The sequence below is a fragment of the Gymnoscopelus microlampas genome (assembly GCF_963454915.1).
Source record: "Gymnoscopelus microlampas genome assembly, chromosome: 23".
Lineage (NCBI taxonomy): Eukaryota > Metazoa > Chordata > Actinopteri > Myctophiformes > Myctophidae > Gymnoscopelus > Gymnoscopelus microlampas.
This window is the reverse complement of record NC_139960.1, coordinates 25,480,076-25,506,340: the sequence shown is the minus strand read 5'-3', so window position 1 is coordinate 25,506,340 and position 26,265 is coordinate 25,480,076. Positions and strand designations below refer to the sequence as shown.

Sequence of the window (26,265 nt, the reverse complement as noted above, 5' to 3'; positions counted from 1 at the left end):
CACACACACACACACACACACACACACACACACACACACACACACACACACACACACACACACACACACACACACACAGAGCTCCAGAGCTAAATTACCTAGTTACAGAGAGAGAGTTATTTACAATTGTGCGCATGTATCAACTATTTCTGCCTGGTAGAGAGATGTCTACATAATGTAACAGTGGGGTGTCTATCAGTACAACATCAGGTCTGTTTCATCAAATAAATGTGAGATATTTTTACTATCCATAGCTTACACACAGGCGTACACAAACACTAACTATTGACATTAAGTCTGGACAAACACTTGGCTGTCTCTCACTAATTGTGTTGTTCTACCCCATCTCCTTCTATATCTCCCTCTGTCCCCATCTCCGTGTCACACACGCTACACATCCATAAAATGCATGCACAATTAATAACAGCATAATGAATTCATGATCTATCTGGGGTGTGTGTGACTGTCTTGGGCATAACTCAGGTGCCGTCCAACCAAACAACTTCAAACTTGGTGTGTGCCCCAGTGCCGTGTTGATCAAATGAACGATTTCCGAACCAAAAAAAAACGAACAGGAATATCTGTATCTGTCTGTCCACAGGTCTGTGGAGGACACACTGAATCTCTGTGTGTTGGATATAGTCATCTGCTTCCCTGATTGGCCAACACTACCATTGGCTATGCTCATGTATGTCAACAACACGAGCAGTTTCTGACGACATCCAGGATCCCTGTACTGTATGTCTATATTTGGTTGATATGGTAGTGGGTAACGTACTGGGTACTCTGAGAACGGGTACAACGTCACCGCACACAAACAGATCCCATACAAAATTAAGCTTCCTTCTGCAAGGGAATATAATGTGTAGTATGTATGTGTGGACCCTCGGGGATCCCGAAACATGTGGTAATGAGAAGCAACAGCTGTTAGGACGGAGGCACTACCTGCTCGGCAGATGAGCGAGTAGGATACAACAGCAGTGGCAACACAGCAATTTGTGGATAAGGTTAATTGGCATGATGACTAAATTGGAGAGAAAAAAGGAGTAACTAGAATAGGTCTCCGCCAGGGCAGGTAGCTTATTGTGGGCCAGCAATGTTTTACAGCAATCGGTGATTTGAGGCAAACATAGTCTTGGCCACGGAGACAAAATGATTTGGTAAATTAAAGGGTCTCCTCCTTCTATCCCCAAAATACCCCTTTGAACACTCAGGCTTTCACAGCAAATCTGGGGTTTTCTGTAAATTGGTCTCAAAACAGGCCAAACTGATTTGCACCCTGACGTGACGTCACGTGTCGCGTGTGCACTCGCGCGCGCACGCACACACACACACACACACACACACACACACACACACACACACACACACACACACACACACACACACACACACACACACACACACACACACACACACACACACACACACACACACACACACACACACACACACACACACACACACACACACACACACACACACACACTCTCCAGACATGCTCCACTATGTGTGTTGGTCGTTAACAGAAGCACAACCTGGAAGAAATGCAGAGCCAGCAATATAACACCCTCCACACACACTGCTGATCCCCCTGTCTGTGTGTGTGCGCCAATAGAGGCCACCTCATTTTTCTCCCATCAGCAGATGCTGTTTGGGTGTTAAGAGACTCCCTCACTGATGCTCTAATAGAGAGAGAGAGAGAGCGAGAGAGAGTCAGTGAGAGAGTGAGAGAAGAATGTGAAAAAGATAGAGACACAGAAACTGTGTTTTATGTACTACTTATGCCCTATCTCTGTTGTGTGTACTACATCATGTGATTTCATTCAGTTAAAGAGAGAGCGTAGTGAGTCACATGACATGGCATTTGTAGTGGCAGAAAGCCAATTGGAGAGATCCTAGGTAGAAGAGAAACCAATGCAGGGGTGAGATCCTATGTAAAACTAGAGACCTTCTCTGGAGCAGGATATTGAGTTAAAGTACTCATGCACGAAGAGTAGCTGGGGAAGCAGCTACTCTGAGTTCAGCAGACATTCAGTGATACTAGGGCATGGGTCTGAGGTCCATGTCAGAGAACCGGGAAGGGAGCCATGAAGGTCCCATAAGAGGAGGACAGCAAGCATATAAATCAAATGTTATCAGGATATCAGACCAATGAACTCTTATTTCATGGAATCAATACCATGTCAGAGTGAACTCTTAAATTCTCTAGTAAGAAGAGGTAATTTACATGGAAGATGTTGTTATGTGCCTGATAGATTGAGAAATAACCAGACATGGATCAGGAAGGAAGGGGCCCAACCAAAGGGACTGAGTCAGATAAAAAAAGTGTATAAATACTGAGGAAAGATCTTCTGCTGTGCTGTATGTAACCTGACTGCACGCAAATAAACTGAGATGATGATTGAAGATCCACCTCGACTTGTGTCCTTCCTTACACCTGGTAAAAGAGTATCCTACGTCTACAGGTATCCACTTCACATTAGTGTGGAGTACATTGCAGGACTGTGTGTGTGTGTGTGTGTGTGTGTGTGTGTGTGTGTGAGTGTGAGTGTGAGTGTGTGTGTGTGTGTGTGTGTGTGTGTGTGTACATGTGTACTTGTGTTACTATACTTGTGAAGGCCAAATGTCCCCACAAGTATAGTAGAATTTGAGAAATAGGCATTGTGAGGACAATGTTCCTGGTCCTCACAAGAGAGATGGTTGTTTTACGGTAAAAAAAAAAAAAAAAAATCGATAGGCTTAGCATTAGGAAAATAACAGCTTGGGGGTATATTTTTTCCGATTTCTTGGACAGATTAAACATTTAGAGTTTAGGTTTAGAGGTTAGTATTAGAGTTATGCCTGGGCTATGCATTGGTTATTTCTGGGCTATTTATGGCTATTTTCAATGCCATTCTACAATGTTGATGTCCTCACAAGTATAATAATACAAGCGTGTCTCTCTCTCTCTAACCTGGCAGTAGAAGTTGTCCATGGTCGTAGTCTCTATGTCCTTTTTTCCCAGGACCTCCATCTTGACCGGCGCAGTGGGGAACCTGCTGGAGAAATACTCCAGGAAGTCAGGCAGGTAAGCGGCTCCTCCATGGACGATCCCCATCACGTAATGAGCTGCCTGGAAAACAGTCAATATTCACTTTAAACATTTACACTCGCCTTCTCTCTTCACACAATTCCTGCTTGTAACTAATCATTTCCATCAGCTAGTTCAATGTTCTTTTTAACCCTGCTTAATACGTGTCTCGCTTGTCTGACGCACACTTGATGACGACAACGAGCGTGTTGATAAACACTTCAACAGCGACAGATACACTGTGTCGCTTTGTATCTCTTGTAGCTGCCAGTGTGAACGCAGCATAACTCTAATTTGTAAGAAAATGGACCCCCCCAAGGGACCATTTGGACCCGTAAGGTTCGATTTGTACTCCTTCTGAGTTCAATTATCACTGAAGAGTTTACCGTGTAGTAGTATGGTTATTATGATCATTATTTTTTACCTGTGACGAGTCCTCACTGAACACCAGTGTAACAAACTCTTGAGCGAAGCGTCGTCTCTGCTCCAGGGAGAGGTTTGAGGTGAGCTGGGAGGAGTAGGCGTGGGCTACTAGTGCTCCTCCATTAGGCTGGCTCTCTATGTGGATGTAGGGGGCAAACTCCAGCCCCGACATCCCAGGATAGGAGGGCCTCACCTGGGCTTTGACCCCAGAGAAGTGTGGGGGCTTGGAGTACATGGATGAGTACAGCGGTGGAGGAGGATGGAGGGAGTTGGGTAGAGCGGAGGAGGAAGAGAGGGTGGTGTTTTTGTTGCGGGGAGGTGTAGAGGGAATGGGGAGAGGGGTCTTGAACGGAGAAGAGGAAGAGTGAGTGGAAGGGGAGGGCAGGAGGAGCAGGCCAGCGCAGACCGTCTGACAGGAGCGATGGTACATCTTCACTCGTTTTTGTTTCTCTCCATCCTTATGTTTCTTCTTCTTTTTTTTCTTCACCTTCTTGGTTTGCAGCTCCTTGGAACCGAGCTTAGCTTTCTCTTTCTCAGCTGGATGGAGGGATAGAGAGAGAGAAAGAGATGGATGTTACAGAGGTACTGGGCCCAATATTATTTTTACTGTATATGCTACCCCTCGGGTCCATTTTTACCAAACACAACATCTCCTTCCATTGCTATGCCGATGATGTCCAGATTTATTTACCCATCAAACTGGACTCAAACAATTCTTTCCAACCCCTACTTGACTGTTTACAGGATGTAAAAACCTGGATGGACAACAATTTCCTGACACTCAACCAAAACAAAACTGAGATCATACTATTTGGCCACAACACCGTCACACCCCCTAACATCCCGGACACCCTCATATCTAATATCTGCACCTCTGCCAAAAATCTTGGTGCAATTCTGGATAGCGCCTTCAAATTTGAAAAACACATCAGTTCCGTTGTAAAAGCTAGCTTCTTTCAACTCAGACTTCTCGCTAAGGTTCTCCCCCGACCACAACTAGAAATAGCTATTCATGCCTTCATTTCCTCACGACTCGATTACTGCAATTCCCTCTACACCGGCTTAGAACAGTCATCTCTCAGGCGCCTACAGCTGGTCCAAAATGCTGCGGCCCGCCTTCTTACTGGCACAAAAAGACGTGAGTATATCAGTCCTGTCCTGGCCTCACTTCACTGGCTCCCGGTCAATTTTAGAATTAATTTTAAGGTCCTTTTATTTGCTTTTAAATCTCAACATGGGCTAGCTCCACTATACCTCACTGAGCTTATAGAACCATACACTCTAGTCAGGGCCCTAAGGTCTGCTGATCAGTCATTACTGATCGTCCCACCAACCAATAAAAGGACCAGGGGTGGCCGCGCTTTTGCTGCTGCCGCCCCCACACTTTGGAACAACCTCCCTCTCCCCATCCGATCCGCCCAGTCCATTGGGGTTTTCAGATCCCTCCTTAAAATCCACCTATTCTCTCTGGCTTTTAATTGCCCTTGATTGATTGATTGAATATTTTATTAGGCAAAAAAATGTAAAACAACACATTTACATTTAAAATACTTTGTCTAACAGGTCCGTTCATAAAAGTCCTTGCGGACTTGTTTCCAATGAGGGCCTTGGTATTCAATTCATAGACATATATAGTGGCATCACAGTTCGAATATCATTACACAAAGAAAATAAAAAAACAGCAAGAATATATATATATATCTATATATCCATATATATATCTATACACATATATATATATATATATATATATACACATATATACATACATATAATACATGTACAACAAAAGAAAAAAAAAAAAGAAAAAAAAAAAAAGAAAAAAAAAAGGGGGGGGGGGGGAGATATGTACAAGAACAGGGGGGGGGGGTCGGCTATCTAATGGGAAAATGGTACTACCTCCTCTTTTGGCCTCCTGAAAGGTGATTTTTTAAGGCTCTTTTAAATGAGCCCAGCGAACTGCATTTTTTGAGGGATGGGGTTAGCCCATTCCAATCCTGGGTGGCAGTGCTGTAGAAGGAGAATTTTCCCATGTTTGTTTTATGGGTGGGTGGTACCAAATTGTTGTTAACGCTCCCTCTGGTATTGTGACTGTGGGTGTCACTAACCTTTTGGAGGTATTTACTCAGATATGCGGGAATAGGGGCATATCGGGCAAATTTTCGTTTACAATTTTGAAGGCCAGTCCCATTTTTAGTTGTTTAACCCTGTCTTCCACCCTGAGCCAGCCTAGGCTGGCAAAATGGGCGGGAGAAAGGTGGGTCATGGGCCCCAATCCGAGGAGTAGCCGAATCAGTTTGTTTTGGGAGGTTTGAAGCTTAGTCTTCAGTGACACTGAGGTGTTGGCGTACCAGGAGGTGCTAGCATAGTCAAAATGTGGTTGAATCAGGGCCCCTGAGAGGGTCCTGAGGGCCTGTGGGTTGACAAAAGAGGAAACTCTGCCCATAAATTTGGTTCTCTGGTTTACTATTTTGACCACCTTTGTCCCCATCTGATCCACTACTGTGTCTTAACAATGTACTGTTATTGTCTGTGCGCCTATGGGCGCTTATTGAATTGTGTTGATGTTCTGTTTGTCTCAACCTTGTACAGCACTTTGGTCAGCTTCCATTGTTTTAAATGTGCTTTATAAATAAAGTTTGATTTGATTTGATTTTAGGTATGGTAAGAAGATTTTAAAAAATGAAGCGACACGTATCATTCACACCCATACTGGGAGATGTGCATCTATAAACATATAATAATCATCATAAATATACCATTAATTATCTCTGACTTTTAAATAAAAACAACAAACTGTTCAGTACAGCCTGTCCAGTGAGTACTGTTAAGACTCTAGTGTCTCAGGCACAGTAACACGTAGCATGTTCATTTTCACATGCTATGTGTGTACAATAGATATGCCTGTGTTTGCCAATTCACACTTTCACAATGATTATATAAGCATGTGTGCTCTTGACGTTGTTGATATTTGCAAAAGGACTAGGGCTGTAACTATCAATTAGCACCTTAGTGAATATTCTATTGATTACTTTTTCTATTAATTGAAGCATTTTTTTTGTGGAGGAGATCACTTTTTTTTTTTAAATAAAGAAAATAATACATCAACAAAACAGAACAAACACATTTGAATAAAAATGTCATAAGTAACTAATCTATTAATCTGATTAACCACTTACAAACTCACAACACATCACACAAATTGTGAGCTTATAGATCTGCTATTTTCAGGATTTAGAAAATGTATTATTTAATTTCAATTGATTAAATCGATTAGTTCCATTAATAGTTGCACCCCTAAAAAGGACAATCACTTGAATGGCCCAAGAGTTGTGTGTGTACAATGCAGTCAGATTAATGTGAGTATGATAACAGATTCAATGGAAGCACAGAGTTTTTGTGTGTGTGCATGTCTGTGTTTTGCGTGTGTCTGTGTGCATGTGAGTTTAAGATAGCAGCCATTGTTTGAATTATACTCAGGCTATGACCGTATGAACACAAATATTGTACATGCGTGCACACACACACACACACACACACACACACACACACACACACACACACACACACACACACTTGTACCCGACACATTCAATAGCACATTTGCCAGAAAAGAGGGAAATGGAGAGAAAGAGAATTGGCAGTACAATGGCCACTTAATCCAAAAGCTCTGTTAACACACAAGCCATCCTCCATGTAATACACCCCCCCCCACACACACACACACACACACACACACACACATTAAGGCTATGTGCTTTATTGATTTTCTCTCACTGTCTCTCACTCTGTCTGTCAACTTATAACACGCCGTTGGATTAAAGACATGTCTCTGTGTGACTTTCTATCTCTCTGTCTAACTGTATCTATGTCTCTCTCTCATTCCCATCAGCTTTCAATAATGTCACCTGGTCCGTTGAGTTTAGTTCAGATCTATCTTCTTGGTGTGATTCAAAGACATTACCTCACCCATTCACATGAACACTGCAACAGCTCTGTTTGCCTTGTCTGTCCAGACACAGCCAAGTAGGAACTGTGTGAATGGTGGCAACATAGAGTTCATCTCCTGTCCTGTCAAAATTCATATTCTGGATATTTGTAGTATTTTATGGTATTTTCTATCATGGCATTAGCTATTCTTGTCATGTCAAATTCAAGCCCTCTTACAGACTCACGGCCCTATTTTGATGATTTTGATTTGATGATTTTGATGGCGGAACTTAGTACCATGGCACATGGTCTTAACTTGCGCCATGGGGGTGTATCCAGCACAATGGTCCTATCTACAGGACGGTAAATGTCGGCGCTATCTGTCTGCGCCCCACGCCAAGACTGCTGAATTAGTCATGGGTATATTTTGGGCGTTACATTAATCAAACCAATGTAGAGTTTCCATTGCAGGGCTGTGTTTCAATGTTTTACTTAGGATTTAATGCTGCTGTCTGTGTTATGTGGTCAACGCTAATGCAGAGACCTTGAAAATGTCAGTGTATTCAGAGAATACATGCCAGTCATGGTCAAGATAACATCTGCTACACACAGATAACATCTCTCTGTGTGTGTGTGTGTGTGTGTGTGTGTGTGTGTGTGTGTGTGTGTGTGTGTGTGTGTGTGTGTGTGTGTGTGTGTGTGTGTGTGTGTGTGACAAAACAGACAACACGGTTCAAGGACAGCTTCTCATGAGTATGCAGAGTGAACTTACTATATAGCCAGGGTTACAAGAGAGGAGAGAGAGATATGAAGAACTAGAGTCTCGGGGGGCTACGCCCCCCTCGACCCCAGCCGCGCACGGGGCCCAGCGTGGGCGCGTGTATATTGGGGTACCCAAATCGTCGGATTAAAATGTGCAAAAGTAAAAAACTATATTAAAAAAATTAGAAGAAATTATATTTTTTATGTTGCAGGGGGTCCGCGGACCCCCTGTGGAGTGTCGGGACGCGCGGGGACGCCCGTGGAAGATGACGGACCCCTTCGGTGTTTTTTTTTTTTTTCATGAAGGTGGTTGCTTGTTTCTGGCGCTTGTTCTTAGAAAACCTGGCAGGCCAACCTGGCATCCCAATGGCGGCGTGTTGTTTTGCCTCGGTGGTGCGCACGGTAAACGGTACGAAGCTGTTTCCCCTTCCGTTTTGTCCGAAATGTGGTGAGTAGAATTAATTATGTTGCGACGTGGAAACTGTGTTGTGAGCAATGAGAGGTGCCCTACGCCTAGGGATGGAGCTTGTTAATTTTTATTGATAATGAGCACCTTATCGAGGCTGCTTATCGAACCGAGCTTTTATCGAGCCCACTATCGATCTTTTTCTATTATTAAGAAAAAAGACGTGAGGCGAAACATTCTGAACAGAAACGGTATCTTTTTTTATTGGCCAGCTGTAACAGTGAGTTTGTGGCTGACCACTATCTAAAATTAAATGAAGATGACAAAAGTAAAAAAAAAAATTTGCCTATCATTAAAACAACCATTCATATAATGTGCAATAAGTGTCAAATGGCTTTATATTATGAATAGTACTGTAATAATTACTATAAAATCTCCATGTCTCTTCAACTTTTTATAAACAAAAAATGCATAGTTATTTTTTCTATTCTTTTTTCTTTGTTTTAACCAAAATATATCACTTGCACTACATTTTACTAGGGCCTTCAAATACAGTACTTTTCTAACAGACAGAAGGCAAGTGACCTTTTTACTTTTGGAAAATAATATTGAAGAAACGGTTAATGTGTGTACTGTCACTTTAAAAGCGCAATGTATACTTCATCGTACGACGGTGTCACGCACCAAACATGGCCGATCTCCAAGCTCACACTGCGTCTGTTCGCACCACGTTGTGAGCTTGTAGATCTGCCATTTTCGGCAACGATAGACTGAGGGACGGACAGCGCTGTTTGGCACAACTTGCAGCTATCAATACAGTAATACAGCCCAAGTGGAGCTTACTATGAAAGTCTGCTCGGCTTGTGTGTGTGTGTGTGTCTGTGTGCAGTGCACTGCCTGGGTGCGGCCAACAGAGTGCGCCAAAGTGCAGCTACAGTCAAAACACAAACACACACACAAAGTCTGTAAATATACAATATTTTCGAGCTGCGTTCGCTTCCAGCGTTCGCGCGTCTTACTTGTGTAACTACATTGCCTATTAATGTTTTCAGATACACACTTTAGTGTACTATTTAAGTTTAAAAAGGGAACATTGATAATACACCAATACGCCCGGCTATAATCTTGACTTTGATTCAGAACAGAGTAGCAGCCCAACAGGGTATCCATAATTAAATCAGCTGATTGTAGACTGGAGCAACATTGAGCAATGGAAATCACACAGGTGAATGAAATTATGCTGCATGATTATTCAGGAATTTTGGCATCGTTCGTTAATTATTTGTCCATTGTGACCATGGATCGTCTTTAAAGGGGCTACACCATGAATTTAAAAAAAAATATATTATATATAAATATTGCCCCCTAATACGTTTTAAACAGGTTGTAAGCCTAAAAAACATCCAGATATTTTTTCTCACAATCTGACTGTCTGTCATTCCAAGCTTTTTCAGCTGCAATACCAAAACGTCCTATTGGGCAGGGGGAGCTACTGAGCAATTCTGTCTGGCCATCATCAATGCAAAATCAGGGCAAGTGACATCACTTGCCCTGCCATTCTGAAATGGCCTGTTCAGACACGCCCATTCAGGAAATCCATGAAATGAGCATGAATGACTGAATGTTAAAAAAAAATATTTTTTGGGGTACAAGAGACACCGGGGAGCCCAAAAAATACTAAAAACCTAAAAAAAAAAAAAATTCATGGTGTAGCCCCTTTTAGTAATGGAATGCAGAGAAAAAGACAAGAGGGGAGCAGGAGAGAGAGAAAGAGTAACAGAGAGAGAAGCAGACAGACAGGTTATCATTGTCCTGAATTGTCTCGCTCTTTCTCATGTTTCATTCCAGCTATCACACACAGTTACTGGGCTGAAGTTACACACACACACACACACACACACACACACACACACACACACACACACACACACACACACACACACACACACACACACACACACACACACACACACACACACAATATAAAGTGAGGCTCAGTTGTAGAGTGAGGGTCAATTTACATCATTGCTGCTGATTGAAAAGCCACTTATAACCTCACTGTACAATTCTAAATACACAGCGAGGAAATTAATCACGCTGGAAAGATATTCAGATTCACGTAAAATATTTTACATCCTTTTCATCTAGCAACATCTAATAAATTGTAATATCTCATTGTATGTATTTAAATAGTGTATGTAGTATGATCATGTGTGTTTCCACCTACCTCTACCAGACTGTTTCATTGCCCCGTTCTCCTTCTTGATCTCTTTAAGTTTCTCTTTCTTCTTCTCTTTGTCCCTCTCTCTCCGTTTCACCTTGTCTGTGTGAACTGTGAAGAGAGAGAAAGACAGAGACGGAGAGAAAGATAAATAGAGAGGGAAAGATAGATTTGATTAATGGGTCTTCCGCTCCAAATTTCTGCTACTTTTAATCATAGAATGGATGCACATACGCATGCACACACACACACACACACACACACACACACACACACACACAGCAAATGGGCAGCTCTACATGCCTAAGCACACAACAAAATGTATTTTCAAGCTTAAAGTCATACTGTGTAACATTCATTTTAGCAGTATTTTTGGCAATACCCAAGATTTTTTTTTAATGAAAAACCAAGAAAAACTAACCCTAACTCTGTTGTCATTACAGCGTTTGTCTAAACGGAAGCACTTTTCACCCTACTTTTCTTTCTCTGCAAATGATGGATAATTTCACCAACTTCTTGTAACCTGTGATGTGACATTAAATCTGAAAAAGGAACACTGCAGGCAGGGTCCTAGTGCCCGAGGATATTTTGGAACACAACAAATTGTCAGAAATTGTATTAACTGTAAAATACATAAATAAATACATTTCTGGTATATTTCCGATGCCCATGTCATTTTAGCGTGAATGTTGGGGGCAAGCACTGGCGAATGAAAATAGTGTTTGAAAGTGTTTAGAGAAAAATATTAACAAAATGTTCTTTTTTCTCTTTCACTGAAAATCAGTCAAAGGGAAATTTTTCTTTTGAATTACATGAGAAACCTCTTGATAAGGAAGCTGTTTCCATATTGTTTCATTTTCTTAGCAGTGGGGTTAGATTCAGTGTTGGTAGGATCAAACGAGAGAATGCTTTGAAAGTAAGATTACTCGCCGGCTAGGATTTATCTGAACTACAGGCTACATCAACACACACCGTCTGACCATATCACAGTCCTTCAGTAAGGTATACTTGTGTTGACACATTCAAGACTCAGGCCCTGTTCAGACTCAGTGAGGCAGGTACTACGAAGCAGGATTTGGGGTTAGAGAGGTAATTTCAGGTTAATCCTGGGTTTTCAGGGTTACAGCGGTGGTTCACTTCATACTGGTGTGGTGTACATCGCCAATTCGCCCTGGTAACCTATGCTGCCCACCTAACGTGTTCTGGAGAAGGTTATCTTCGCGATAACAGATCAACGCGAATAAAAGCTTCTGACCAATCAATGGCATCACCATTCGTAGAAGATGCTGTGGAGCTTGGTGCACAGATCATGAAAGGGTGTCATGAAAGGGTGACATAGGAAGAGTGTTCAAAGACCTCAGAATCATCTTTATTGTCACATCACATGTTTATAGGTGTAATACAGTGGGTGAAATAGATCGTATTTGTTGTTTCCAGAAAGAAAAAAAGGAGAAAAAAAAGAAGTAGAGGGGAGGGGAGACAGGGGAAGCCAGTGGGAAAAGAAAGAATCAAGAAAACAAAACAAACCTGACCTGCAAAGCCCTTTGCATTTCCCTGACAATTTGTATTATATGAGATACAGATCCTCGTCAGAGGGAGGGAGTTATTAGTGTCAGCTTCTTGAGCCGTGAGCTGTTGGCTGTAAGCAATATAAAAGCCATTTTTGTATACCCATATCAGATCCTACCTCAGTCTCAGACTAATTGAAGCACTAAAAGCTTGTACTTACTACTTACTTACTAAGTAAGCCTCTTACCGCTTTTAATTATGTATTTTCTATTTGGTTTCCAAGTACATTTTACATTACCAGGGTTGCATCTGAAAGAATAAGGCTAAAATTGTCATACACCATAAGAATAATAATGGAATACACAAACCTAGTTATAGATCTTCTTGTGTTCTATGATGGGGCAGTGATTATAAGAAATCTGAGGCTGAGCCTGCGCTGCTTGAAATGTGCATTGAATAACATCCTCTAATGGGAGCTTTTTGGTGTGAGGGTCGTTCTGCTCTAATCTACAGAGTATTTTGGTTGATCCAACACCCATTTTATTACACATACTGTATGTGCATGTCGTTATCATATCTTGCAGTGGTATTATAAGCCTGTTAATTTACACATTCACAAAGTCATACTTTTTTTTTCCAGCTGCCCTTCCTACATTTGGTAGTTGCAACCATGTTGCTCTTAGCCTGGATTTATGTTTGTATTGTTCGTAATTCATATTTGTCTAATATTATAGTTTGCTCTTCATTTGTGAAATCTGCTGCCAGTAGCTTTGTGACTGGTCATATGCTGCAAACACTGGCCCTTTTATGTGAACATGATCATAGGAAGATTGTGAAAACCTGAGTTGATCCACCTTCTTGTGATAGCCAACACATTCGTGTTAGCATGATTGCAGTTCTGGATAAGTGAAGCCAGATAAATAAAAACAATATCCTCCTCCTGGGTATGTTGAACTTGCTTAATAGTACAGGCCCTGGTGTTATGAGTCTAGATCCAGGTGAGCTATGATGCATTAGCATATTCATTACATTTGTATTGAATATTTAAGGACCTCCGGCCTCCCCCATATCTTTATTGTACTCTTATCAACCAGAGCCGTATGGCTCTACTATCAACCCCCCTCTTCTCTATCGCTCCTCCCGCCACAGTGTGCCTGCCTGTCATTCCCACTCGCACCACACCAAACAGAAACCAGGGAAATGTGGAAATAGGCTCTACATGATTTTCTCTTTTAATTGTTTATCTGTGTATTATATAAAACATATATGCCCAATCGAATATCTTAATTGCACCAACATTATGCGTGTGAAACAGTTTGTTTATGCATATGTATTCAAATAATAAAAGTTGTTGTACAAACTCCTCCCCCTTCTTAATGAATTGAATACACAGAAAGAGCTGAAGAGCACATTTTTCTAGTTTAATGACTGAGCTCTCTATTTGGAGAACTGTAGTTCAAGTTAAATGTTGTATTGTTATATGCACATAGAAACTGCACAAACACAAAATTGGGTTTCTGGAGATTGGTTGCAGAATTGTGCGTGCAAATTCAGTGAAGTCATGACAGGTCGTGGACTGCACAACACCAACTCTAACCCTTCCTTAAAGCGATAGTTCAACCCCAAAATGAATTTCCATCGATTAGTCACCCCATGGAGACTTGAATTAATGGATATTTTAGTTTTTGTCGCATTCCTAAGCAAATAATTTGATGACCGGCAGCGGTTCCGGTAGGAGACACAAAGAGTCTCCTTTGTGTCTCCTACCGGAACAAATTATTGGTTTAGGAATGCAACAAAAACAAGAAAATATACATAAATTCAAATCTCCGTGGGTGACTAATCGATAGAAAAAAGGAAAAAATATTTGATTTGGGTGAACTATCCCTTTAATATGAGAACTCAACTGGTGACTCTGCTTTTGCCATGGCTGCGCAAGACACTTGGCATTCACTGACAAACATTTGCATGTCTGAACAGGTTCTCTCTCTGACCTGTCCTGAACACCACCAACTCCTCATACCCAACCCCAGTCCTGACTCCTGACCGTGACCCCTATCCTAAGTAAGCTCTTCTGATCATGACCCTATCTCTGACCTTGCTACCCTATCCAGACAATAGTAAATTACAACCGTCTGCCTCCCATACACCATCTCCCTCTCTGCTTTTGGGAGACAAACAGTAGGAAAGCTAACAGGGACAGTTACGGTATGCAAGTGAGATCCAAGTTGTTCCCAGAGATGGGGGCTTCTTTTACCGCCATAAACAACAAAAAGGATTGCACACTGAAAAATTTAAATTTTAAATTGAGGCTTAAGGTGCAAAAATACTAGTCCTTTTACTCCTTTACTTACAAAAGTGCAAAAAGTGACATGGTGAAATAAAGTGAAACAGAGAGTGTCGGTCCTCAGACAATCATCAACACTTCTACCACCACACATCTCTGGACAGACACACAGGACAGGTTTTCTGATTACAATGTAGTTACATTATGAATAAATCCTGTTGTCAAATAACAAGGCTTCTGTTGGTGTTCTGATTAAAATGTAGTTAAATTATGAATAAGTCCTGTTGTCTAATAACAAGGCGTGTGTGCTGCTACAGGCAGCAGAGGCGTTCTCAACCTGTCATGCCCTCCTAAACCAGCCAAGTGGAAAAGAGAGCACGCCTGCGCGCACACACACACACACACACACACACACACACACACACACACACACACACACACACACACACACACACACACACAAATTAAAGCACTCACAGCATGCAGTCACATACACACAGTTTGTTTACACTTTTGTGTGTCATGATGTATCACACACAAACACACAAGGCCCATTTATGACACAGCTACAGCACAGTAGAGCAGTGGTTCTCAAACTTTTTCATGTCAAGGGCCGCCAAATTGACACTTATTAGCCCGCGGACCCCCATTTCAAAAGATATGCCAGGGACCCCCATAAGAGAAGACGGCTCTAGCAGTGATTCTCAACCATTTTAATTTCAAGGACCCCCAGTTTGACATGCATTAGGGCTACAGACCCCCATTTAATGGCATTTCTATCACTTGGACCACAATTTATATTGTAAAATCTATGTCAGTTTCCTCACTCTCCTTTCATGGAGCCTTTTTTAAGTGCCATAAGAACCAGTTAGAGGCCGGTATGGCTCCACAAAAGGTGAATTATATTGCTTGATTCTTATGTTTATTTGACATGGACATCACAATTACATTGGACCAACCAGATGCATTGTTTATAGCACAAATGCCAATTATCAACAGCTGTCCACAGGACTGTTCATATTAATTAATGAAAGGCATGCGATAGTATTAAGGCAATGCCTTTTAAAAATAATGTGCTTAATCCAACGGGTCCTAAAAACCAACGGGTCCATTTGGTTTCATTCTACGCTCTCAGGACTAGTTAAATTATTGTTAAACATCTGCATTACTTAATTTAAAAATTGTTGTGTTGATCAATGTTTGCCTGTTATCTCCTATGGTACCACATCAGTACAGCATGGAATTGTGGACAAAATCGTATCCAACGATAACAAAATATTCTAAGTCTTGGGGTCTGAGAGGCTAAATCTCATCAAATGGTGGTCCATGGCTCAAATGCTGAATAAATAATGGACCTTGAAAAGGGTTGAAAACCACTGCTGTAAATGAAAGAAAATGGATCAGCAACATAAAATTTCTATCTAGCAGAAAAATCAAGAACATGGTGTATTAACTGGAAGCTCCAGGGTTGTGGAGGGGGCGTGGTAGGTAGGCTACTGTACCAAAAATAACCCACTTGCCCTATAATGGCGGGTGTACAGTACAGTCATATTGTTATGACAACAACGTGTACCACTTTATCACAACACCAACTGCCAACCCCAAAATCGTCACCCGTTAATGTTTAATGCACAAATATGTCACTCCAATGTCAATTAATCTTATTGACATGATTATAAATACGATACGACGTGGATTACAGCGTCGAGTATTAGTTCCGTGTTGTTTTACAACATTGCCGTATAACTATTGGCACCTCGTGAACCAGTGAAATGGTCCCATGGTGTTTCAAACTAGCCTAATATTCAAACAACTGTTGTTTTTCTCATAACAGCGCCGCCGCCACGAGAGCAGCTGGTTGCAAAAATATTAACGTTCGTGTAGGGAAGTCTCGCCCCAAAACACGCTCACCCCCATTTTCTTTCCTTGTATTTGTTTTACTGAGGGTAAGGTTAGAAATAAGTTTAGGGTTAGGCATAGTTTTACTGAGGTTAAGTTTAGGAATAAGGTTAGGTTTTGGCACCGTTTACAGGTTACGTTTAGGAATAAGGTTAGGTTTAGGCATAGTTAACTGAGGTAAGGTTACGTTTAGGAATAAGGATAGGTTTAGGCATAGTTTACATACTGAGGTTACGTTTATGAATAAGGTTAGGTTTAGGCAGTTTACTGAGGTTACGTTTATGAATACCAGGTGGCGAACGTTCCGAGGCCGCCGGATTTGCCCCGGGGCGACTGTGTTTTGGGGCGAGAGTTTTGGTATTCATCATGTCGTTTTGGGGCTTGCGGGTTCATGCGCGGGTGAACAGGCTGGAAGACAGACAGACAGACATGAAGCATGTCTAAATGATCGATAATAAATTACGTATTAAATTATCAACACTATCCCATGTACGATTCAACACGGTCCAATGACGGGGGAGACGTTTGACTTTAAACGGCTTAAAAACCGACGCGTTCCGAGGGTGTTTAAAAACTTGGATAAAAGTAAAAAATGAATACGGTATCAAATGTACACGGCTATTCAAACACAAGAAGCCGGCTTTATAATTCGGAGCCATAATAATGGGGCATGATGCAGACAGATGCACGACTACAGTGTACACTGTACACTCACGGCCACATGTTCATTTGATTAAACACCCTCAAGTGACACAAACTGCTGCTTATATAACAACTTATAAAGCATATTATGGAGGCTTTATAACGATATCCTGCCACTCAAACTTAAACTGTTTACGCACAATAATGTGTTTTAACAGAATAATAACCAGTGGTGGAAAGTAACTAAGTACATGTACTCAAAGTACTGTATTGTTTGGTATTTTTTACTTTACTTGAGTATTTCCAATTTTCAATACTTTTACTTCTACTCCACTGCATCTCAGAGGCGAATGATGTACTTTTAATTATTTGAAAACGTTAGTTACTTTGTAGATTTCAATTATTATCAAAACACATACATTAAACACTTGAGCCCTATATATGCCTTGGCTATTTTCAAATGATTTTTTATACATTTTAAAACTTGTGAAATGGGACATTTTGCACAATGAGTTGAGTAGCCTACTTTTACTTTTGGTACTTTAAGTACATTTTGATGCCAATACTTATACACTTTTACCCAAGTAAATTCGTAATACCAGACTTTTACTTGTAACAGAGTATTTCTACATTGCAGTATTGATACTTGTACTTAAGTAACACATTTGAGTACTTCTTCCACCACGTTATAATGGGATGATAATAATAAACCGTACCTTTCTGAGGCAACATGACCTCAGTCCCATTCTCCCTCTTCAGTGCAGTGATGTTGGTCTGTATGTTTACGACGTTGTTGTTATTATTGACAACAGTCCCTGATCCAGCAGTGATGTTGGTATGTCTGCTGACGACCTTGTTGTTATTATTTACAACAGTCCCGGATCCAGCGAGCAGTAGCTTATGTTTCTTCTTAATATCTCCGTCTTTCTCCCGCTGTTTATCTTTGCCTGGTTTATTGGGTTTGGGAGAAGAGGAGGACGGCGCGTTGTGGAGGAAGACATCGCTCTGTTTCGACACTTTGTGGAGGAAGACATCGCTCTGTTTCGATACTTTGTGGAGGAAGACGTCGCTCTGTTTCGACACTTTGTGGATGTGGGACTTGTGGGTCGGCTGTTGGGATCCGCCGCCAGGCACCGCCGCCGAGGGGCTGCTGTTGCTGCTCGCCGTGGTGAAGCTCCACGGAGACGGGTTGCCATGGCTGGGTTTCGGGGGGTGCTGCTGGAGGAGCTTGCCACCCCCCAACGTGCTGCTACCGTTGCCCCCCAGCCCTTCTCGGCTGAGTTTCTTAGGTTTAAGAAGGCTTTTATTATCCTCGCCCCGTACCTTCTTGGGCGGCGGTGGGTTGAAATCGCGGTTGTCATCAGAGGCTCTCTTCTTCGACTCGGTCGGTTTAATGAGCGTGTTTTTGGCGGTGGCCACTGCAGTGGCAGCAGCCCCGATTATATGGGGGATGGAGCTGCTGAGCGTGTCAGCCATCTTGAGACGCTTCTGTTTCCCCCAACGGTCACTAGCCACCCGCTGCTGTTAGTGCGCGAGGTCTGTAGGCGACTAGGGCCAGTGTTGCCAGATTGTGTGAGAGAAACAAGCAACCAGGTCTAGAAAACAATCCCAAAAAAGCAACACTTTAAACCTACAGTGTATATACATTGGCTATTTAAAAACATTTTGAAATAAAATGTGGAAGATTTTGCAACATTCTAACAACACAAATCTTGTTTACTGTACATATATATATTTTTTTTCAATTTCTACCCGTTTATATGTTTTCTGTACATTATTTTTGTTTCGATTTCTACCCGTTTATAGTAGTGTATATTTGTCTGTCATTAAATGTTTCGATGAATTGAGTTCAAAGGACCCCAATGGAAACAAGCCAGTGTTTTCTTGGGTTTAAAATCTTCTTAATAGACATTGCATTGAACTTAGCTCCGACGGAACCTCTCCCTCCGCTGTATAGCTCCGAGCTATACAGCGTACAGCGGAGGGAGAGGTTCCGTAGGGGCTACATTGAACTGTACTTCCCTGTGCTTGTCTTTGCAAACTGTTAATAAAGTATTCAATCAATCACTCAATCTGGTATGGGGCTCCCTGCAGTCCCTGGCATAATAATATTTTCAGATGGGGGTTAGGGACAAATACATACAAATGTGGGGGTCCATGGCATGAAAATGTGAGAACCACTGGTTTAAATAATTAAAACAAAATAGCAAACAAGCCCAAATAAGCAACTACCAATTTTTACAAGCAACTTTACAGAAAAACAAGCCTAAACTCGCTTATAATAAGCGGACATGGCAACACTGGTCTGTCTACTGAGCACAGGCAGGGAGGGGGCGGGGCCGCAGGCGAGCGGGCTATTTAAGGGGCGGAGCGTGGACTTGTTTGACATAACAGTTTGACAGGCAGACTGACCATTTAGAGGCGGGGCGATTCTTTGATTGACATGCAAGCGGGCCATTTATTGGAGGAGTTACTTTTTGTGTAAAGGAAAGAAGGCCGGGTGTATATGTGTCGCATTAAAATAAAAGCACCTGGGACATGTTGTTAAAGATCAGCTGAAATGAAAAATCTTATTAACTTCTTATTAAAAGCCCCTAAAAGTCTTATCTTAATAACTTCCTGTCAAACAGAAATGTAATGTGTGATTATGTCAGACAGTCAGCAGGTCGAACCAATTTCAACCAATAATATGATGATGACAATCACTTGTCAATCACTCTTCCACACAGGGAGATAATTATGCTAGTAGATACTAGAGGGCGGTTCTACTTTGTTGAATGTCTGCAAAGATGGCGGACGCAGCAACAAACAATCTCTTCTGAAAGTTAAACGGTATACTACAATGTTTCAGAAAACATTTGAGGTGAGAATTAGGCAATGCAGTGTGCAATAACGTGTCCCTAACCTGCGGTCCACAGACCATTTGGTGGTAGTCAGTGATTCTGCCACGCCAGCCTGCACCTAAACAAGTTTTATTGTATTTCATTTCATTGTATCTGTAGAAAGTCGCACTCAGTCTGGTCTCAAAACAAAACAAAATATGGTAGGCGACCCATTAACAAGTACAACCCATTAAAACCCATAGTGCAGGACTCCTCGACCCCTTGTCTGTCCAGCGCCCACAACAAGGTGCTAACTGTTATCAATAATATTCCCAGCCAAACAAACTTGTTACAGAATACTACGAAAACATTTGTGCCTTTTAATAAGCATGCCTGAGACGCAATTATCCCAACTGAACATGTATTTCCATTTTTATGCTGATGACACACACATCAATTTGTCTCCATCAGACCCAGCTTCATTCACCCCACTGACAGATTGTCTCATTGCCATAAGGTCTTGGATGACAAACAACTTCCTGATGTTGAATAATGACAAAACCAAGGTCATTGTGCAAAAGCACATAGGGTCAGTGTATGCCAGCAGTTGCTACATTTGTGTGACTTGACATTTCAAGCCTAGTGTGCAAGCTTTTTTTCCCTCCTTCATCCAGGTGATTTGTGTAGAACTTTCAGGTCAGTGTGTCAATGCCTTGCTTGCACATGTGATTAAACTTAATACGAATTAATTTGTGTAATCCCATGAAAAGGCATGTGGATTTGTTGAAAATATGCTTATTGGCTGCATTTATTAGGCATTACATTAGACAGATTTTTTAAAGGCAAACTTGCAGTTACTCAGTTAAGGCTCTAGTCTACCTCAGTTTACACTAGATGGTGTACTGAAGTAATCAATACGATACACACTTAATGTTGTACATTGTGCAAAATTACATTATATCGCTCACACACACAACCACACACAATAGGGATGGCTTATAGATTTAACTGAAATATATTTCAGACACTGTAAATGCAACTTTCTCTGAATCTGTCCTGCAGATCACTTCGTTCAGCTTTTTTAAGAGCCATAATAAATCCAAATATCACCCCAAAAGTAAGAGGACAACCCACACTATGATCAGTTGTATCTTTATTGTTCTGCAGTAATCGGCCTAACACTGGATTGTCTTTCATCCATTTGAGCCAGGCTCATATGGATGTGCTTGTTGTGTGGTACCACACAGAAATGTGAATGAATGAGGAAACTCACCACAGTCTGTTTGCTGCACTTTTCTTTGTAATAAAACCTTTTTGATGATATGTGCAATACAAATTTAACTTCAACCAAACCCAGGACCTAAAAATACTAAAGTAATGAATGTCTTTAAAACGGCCTCCAACCATGACTGCTAAAAACGTTGAATACATGCAGGAAATGTATCATAAATATGTACTACACGAGCAGCAGGGAATACCCAATGTGTGTGTAGTAGAACAAGGTAAATTCAGATGGGATACCCTGCATGTGTGGGTTGGAGCAAAGGTAGCTCTGGTCCTAACGCTATGGACCAGAGCTAGAGCAAAGGGGTGTCTCACCTGTTAATGTGTTTGTTTTGAATATATTTAAGAGTGTATGTGACCACATGTTGCTGTTTTAGTGAATGCGTATTTGTATGTAGAGCTTACAGTACATACAAATTAGGCCTACACCTACATTGTAGGCATATTTTACTAGTGAGTATATTGTCTGTGGTTGTGTGTGAGATATTTTGATATGTGAGTAGCCTATTTCTGAATGTGGAGCTGTGTGTGTGTGTGTGTGTGTGTGTGTGTGTGTGTCAGCAGACCCCCAGGTGTAATAGTGTCCACACACCACAATTAACAAATATCTCTTGCTTACAGACACCCACAATCTCTCCCTCTCTCAAAGAAAAAACAGAGAATTGAACATTTTCACTTAATGTCTTTCATTTTTACTGATTGATTTCTGCAACATACAAAGGTGTATGTGTGCGTGTGTGTGAGGAAAGAGCTGACGATGAGCATGATTCAGGGGGCATGGCTAAATGAGGGTCCCACACAGGCATGAATGAGCGGGCAAGCCGCAAATTGCACCACTTGCCCTCTCACAGTGCTCATGACGATTGGAGGAATGGGAAAGGTAAAGGGGAGGGGTGGGATCTCTCTTAAAGGCACAGGTGGGCATACTGAGACTAGTGGCTTGGAGAGAGAGAGAAACTCTTAAAAAGGTTGTCCATTGTTTGTGTTACTTTCCAAGGATAGAAATGTGTTAAGTTAAAAAGCAACAAGGTATGCACGCAGTCTCTCACACACTCTCACACACACATACCTGTAACGACAATAAAACAAGCCTTTTAGTAGTCACAGAGACTGGAGAAACAAAAGACAAAGAGGGGAGTGATAATGAGAAAGAGAAACAGAGAAAGAGAATGCTGACAGTTTCTCTTCTGCCTCATCTATCAAATGATCAGATTTTTATAAAGAAAAGTCCTTAGACGCATTAAAGTTGAGTGCTGCAAAATGTGTGGAGAAGAGACGCTTTAAAACAGTTGCTCCAACTGAGCAACGAGATAGAGGTACACTACATAAATACAGAGGGAGAGGTAGGAAGAGAAAGTAAGGAGGGGGAGAGAGAGGAGAGAAGAGTGTTTGTGTGAGTGGGTGTGTGAGAGTGAGACAGACAGTGTGTGTGTGTGTGTGTGTGTGTGTGTGTGTGTGTGTGTGTGTGTGTGTGTGTGTGTGGAGTGGAGACAGCAGACGTGTGAGTGTGACAACCAACAACCACATATACAAAAATAACTTTTAAAATACCATTTACAAAAAAGACCGTTATTAATATAATCATCACCATTATCACTATTAATAATAATAATACAATCTTATCAGGGGCTTGTTGTAGCCATCTTGAGGGGATTTGGTGGTTCTGACGACCACGTATGTTTCTTAAACATAACTGTTTTACTTTTTTTAAACAAATATGAACATAAAAAACAGAAATATTAACTAAAACAAACAAAAACAAACAAACAAAGAAAAGGGCACCAGAATAATTTACAGTTTGGAGTGGATCGATGTCATCGCACAGACTTTCTTACATCTTCTGTTAATACGAATATTCAAGAGACGGCAACAACAACAAAATGTTTCTGAAATATTATATTCCTAAGTCGCCCTGTACATTTCTTTATTTTATTTTATAAAACAATGCATATAGTTACGGTAGCAGTGGAAGGAGGAGGTGTTAGGAGATCAACCAAGGATGGGGGAGGTAATAATAGTAGTCCTGGGTCCCTAGCCGTTCTTGTCTCTCTAAAATGTCATCAGAAGTACAGACACTGTCAAATATAAATACTTGTGGGCTGAAGCTGTCAGTTGAAGAGCCATAGAAGTTTTAAACCAGGGTGATAGTGGAGTCTGTGTTTTGGAGGTCAGAGTTCAGAGCCACACACACACACACATACGCACGTGCACACACACACACACACACACACACACACACACAGTGGAGGTGGTGTGTTGTGTAAACTTGAAACTACACATTATTTAGCAGACTCTGCAATTGGAATTATGTTTCTTTTTCAGAAACAAATTCAGGATGGGTTTCTATGGTTCTTCTTCTGAAAGCTTTAATTATAGAGGAGCGGAAAATGAGAGGAGGAAAGGAAGAAAGTGATGAAGGAGCATATTTATTTTCCTGACGAGAACAGAGAAACAGACGAGCAAGGGATAATCCTCAAAAAACACATAGACAAAAACAGATTAAGTGGAAATAAGAAAGTAAAGGAATGAGGAGAAGTCAGATGAAGAGAAAACAGAGACCCAATACAGAACAAAGCAGCGTGAAGGAGGAGTGTAGTTGGTTATGTTTTCTGACAGGAGTTAATAAGGCAGACTCATGGTCCCAGCAGAGCACTAGACACATACACAGTTTGGCCAAAACCCTGGAGAGGTGGTGCTCATCAACCAATAAACACAAATAAATCACAATACATTGTGAGCTTGTAGATGGGCTATTTTCGCTATTTGTTGTACGGCAAAGTATACAGGGCTTAAGTGGTCAAATTGGGTCTTACTCTAAACCTTTGCATTCCAAAGATCAGCTGGCATAAACTTTGTTATCAGCCACAGAGCAGGATTGAGGGCCCAACATTGTGCCACCGAAAGCATATTAGCCAAACTGTGTTAATGCATGGCTCAGACAGAAAGGAGATTAAAGAAATCACCAGAGAGGAAAATGTCTGGTAGTGGGTCAGTTCTATGCACTCTATTTCTATGGCAGTCATTTGTAAAGTAGCACCAGTACACAGAGAGGGAGATAGAGGGACAGACAGACAGACAGACACAGACAGAAAGAGAGAGAACCTGGCAACCCGTTGACACCCAGCAGAAGTTCATCATGGGTAATAGATTATCAATGTTTTGTTTTCCATTCTGTGTAGATTGTTATTCATTCAGCAGTAAGAGGCAGAAGTCCTCTGGCGGTTCAGTCCCACTTCGGCGCTGATCAGGAGTCAGCTTTACATAACACAACCTACACGTTAAGAAAGATTCCTGGTTTTATGAAAGAAAACCCTACATTTTCCTCAGATAACATAAGCTAAGTGTTGTTGATTTGAGTTGATATGAATTCATGAAACGTGATTGCTCTCATGATGCAAAACGTAAATTCCACTGTTGTTTCACGGTTTCCATGGCTACAAGATACAAAGCAGGCAGTTTTCAAAGAAATGCTCCATGGTCAAGTTTGTGGACATTTAGTCAATTTGTGACATTAACCCATAAAATTCGGGAAAGCGTCTGTGTCATTTTAGATTTTTGCGTTAGCTATTCGAAAATGGGAGATATACAAGCTCACAGCACGTCACTTCGTGCCACGCTGCGAGCTTGTACATCTGCTATTTTTTTTAAAGAAATTAACATGTGTGAGAACTACTGATTTAGAAGGCATTTGTAGAATCGGCCTCAGGTCTTAATAGGTTAACTGAGGTGGCAGATGAAAAAATGTCAAACTAGAGAAAACTAAAGTAGTCGGTCCCAGCATAAGTGTGATGCTTTGCTGTCTGTCCATAACTCACTGCAAAGGCTGGTATCTCAAAGCCATTACCCCTAGTGGCAGAGGGGAGAATGGGTGTAGTTTTTGACGTCTGCACGGACAATCCATGTTGCTTTTGTTACCCCACTTCAGTGATACAGAGAGCGTTGGCAGACTTAGCACCACACAATCGTGTGTATCGTTATAACTACTGATACTGATAAAGACTTGGAGATAAGGTGGACAAATGGTGGAATATTTCTTTAATGGAGAGAAAGTTGCATCAGAGCTTTGGTTTTTGAGATCATCAACTTTTTGGGTCAGAAAGAAACAAATTTTGTATATTCAAATTTTCCCTTCAACTTAACTTATTGATTGTTGGACCTCAGAATCATTGAAAGGAGCAGAAAAGTGTATTGTTTCACCTACTGGTGACCTATGATCTCTAGTGAAGTTGCATTCAATGTGGTCGTTTAAGGAAGTGGTTTAAGGTAAAACATTTGTTCTCGAGTTTTTAACAAAAGCCATTCCTTGTATGATTGTACTGTACGATTACTGTCAAAGAAACATCATGAATTCCATTTTCAACCGCTTTGATATGTTAACTCAACCCTCACTCAGGCCAAAGAGATTTAAATATCAAGAGATAAAACATTGATTTAAAAAAATAAAAACAGGAACCATCCATAAACCGTAACGATCTCATATCAGCGCCTAAGAAAAAAAAAAGAATAATAATAAACTTCAACCTCTCCAACAGCAGGAAGTTGAAAAGGAGGCTTTATCCCAGGACGGGCAAGCCATCCATCCAATCAGTGTTCATCTCCTCCGCATTGTGGCACTTGTTACATAGGGGGCGTGTCTATGAATATCTGTGGCCTTGCCATTGGACCAACCCGGTGGGTGATGAAGAGTCAATGTCCTGACGTGTGTGTGTGTGTGTGTGTGTGTGTGTGTGTGTGTGTGTGTGTGTGTGTGTGTGTGTGTGTGTGTGTGTGTGTGTGTGTGTGTGTGTGTCAGATGGAGACCAGTCGACAGGGTGTTTGATGGATCCATCATGTCCACTCTACAGGGGGTTCTCTGGGGCCTTTTGGCTGAATGCAGCGATTACCGAACCCTGAAAAGAACAAAGTTTATGATTTAGTTTTTGAGCTATTTTCTTCTACAATGTATTGTATATTCTGATCCCCATTAGCTACTCTGCCTGGGGTCCACATAGTTGACCAAGTGTGAGG

General features: G+C 41.4%; 2 protein-coding genes and 1 long non-coding RNA gene across 8 annotated transcripts in view; 1 reads left to right on the top strand and 2 right to left on the bottom strand.

Moving 5' to 3' along the window:
- LOC311040300 (uncharacterized protein) overlaps window positions 1-18,682 on the bottom strand; it is a 28,740-nt gene extending 10,058 nt beyond the window's left edge. For both annotated transcript variants that reach the window (XM_084050496.1, XM_084050497.1), the window contains exons 1-4: window positions 17,869-18,682; window positions 10,822-10,926; window positions 3,498-4,033; window positions 2,957-3,115 (exon numbers count right to left, since the gene is read on the bottom strand). In XM_084050496.1, coding sequence (XP_083906622.1) covers window positions 2,957-3,115; window positions 3,498-4,033; window positions 10,822-10,926; window positions 17,869-18,628 — 1,560 coding nt within the window. In that variant the 5' untranslated portion in view covers window positions 18,629-18,682. The remainder of the gene's footprint in view (window positions 1-2,956; window positions 3,116-3,497; window positions 4,034-10,821; window positions 10,927-17,868) is intronic.
- A 2,208-nt stretch (window positions 18,683-20,890) lies between these two features.
- LOC311039983 lies at window positions 20,891-23,021 on the top strand. Its single transcript, XR_014600232.1, has 2 exons — window positions 20,891-21,715; window positions 21,917-23,021. It is a non-coding gene; the product is annotated as an uncharacterized lncRNA (long non-coding RNA).
- Window positions 23,022-23,387: 366 nt separating this feature from the next.
- The window catches only part of ptpn12 (protein tyrosine phosphatase non-receptor type 12), a 41,553-nt gene continuing 38,675 nt past the window's right edge, over window positions 23,388-26,265 (bottom strand). For all 5 annotated transcript variants that reach the window (XM_084050022.1, XM_084050021.1, XM_084050023.1 and 2 more), the window contains one exon: window positions 23,388-26,147. In XM_084050022.1, coding sequence (XP_083906148.1) covers window positions 26,138-26,147 — 10 coding nt within the window. In that variant the 3' untranslated portion in view covers window positions 23,388-26,137. The remainder of the gene's footprint in view (window positions 26,148-26,265) is intronic.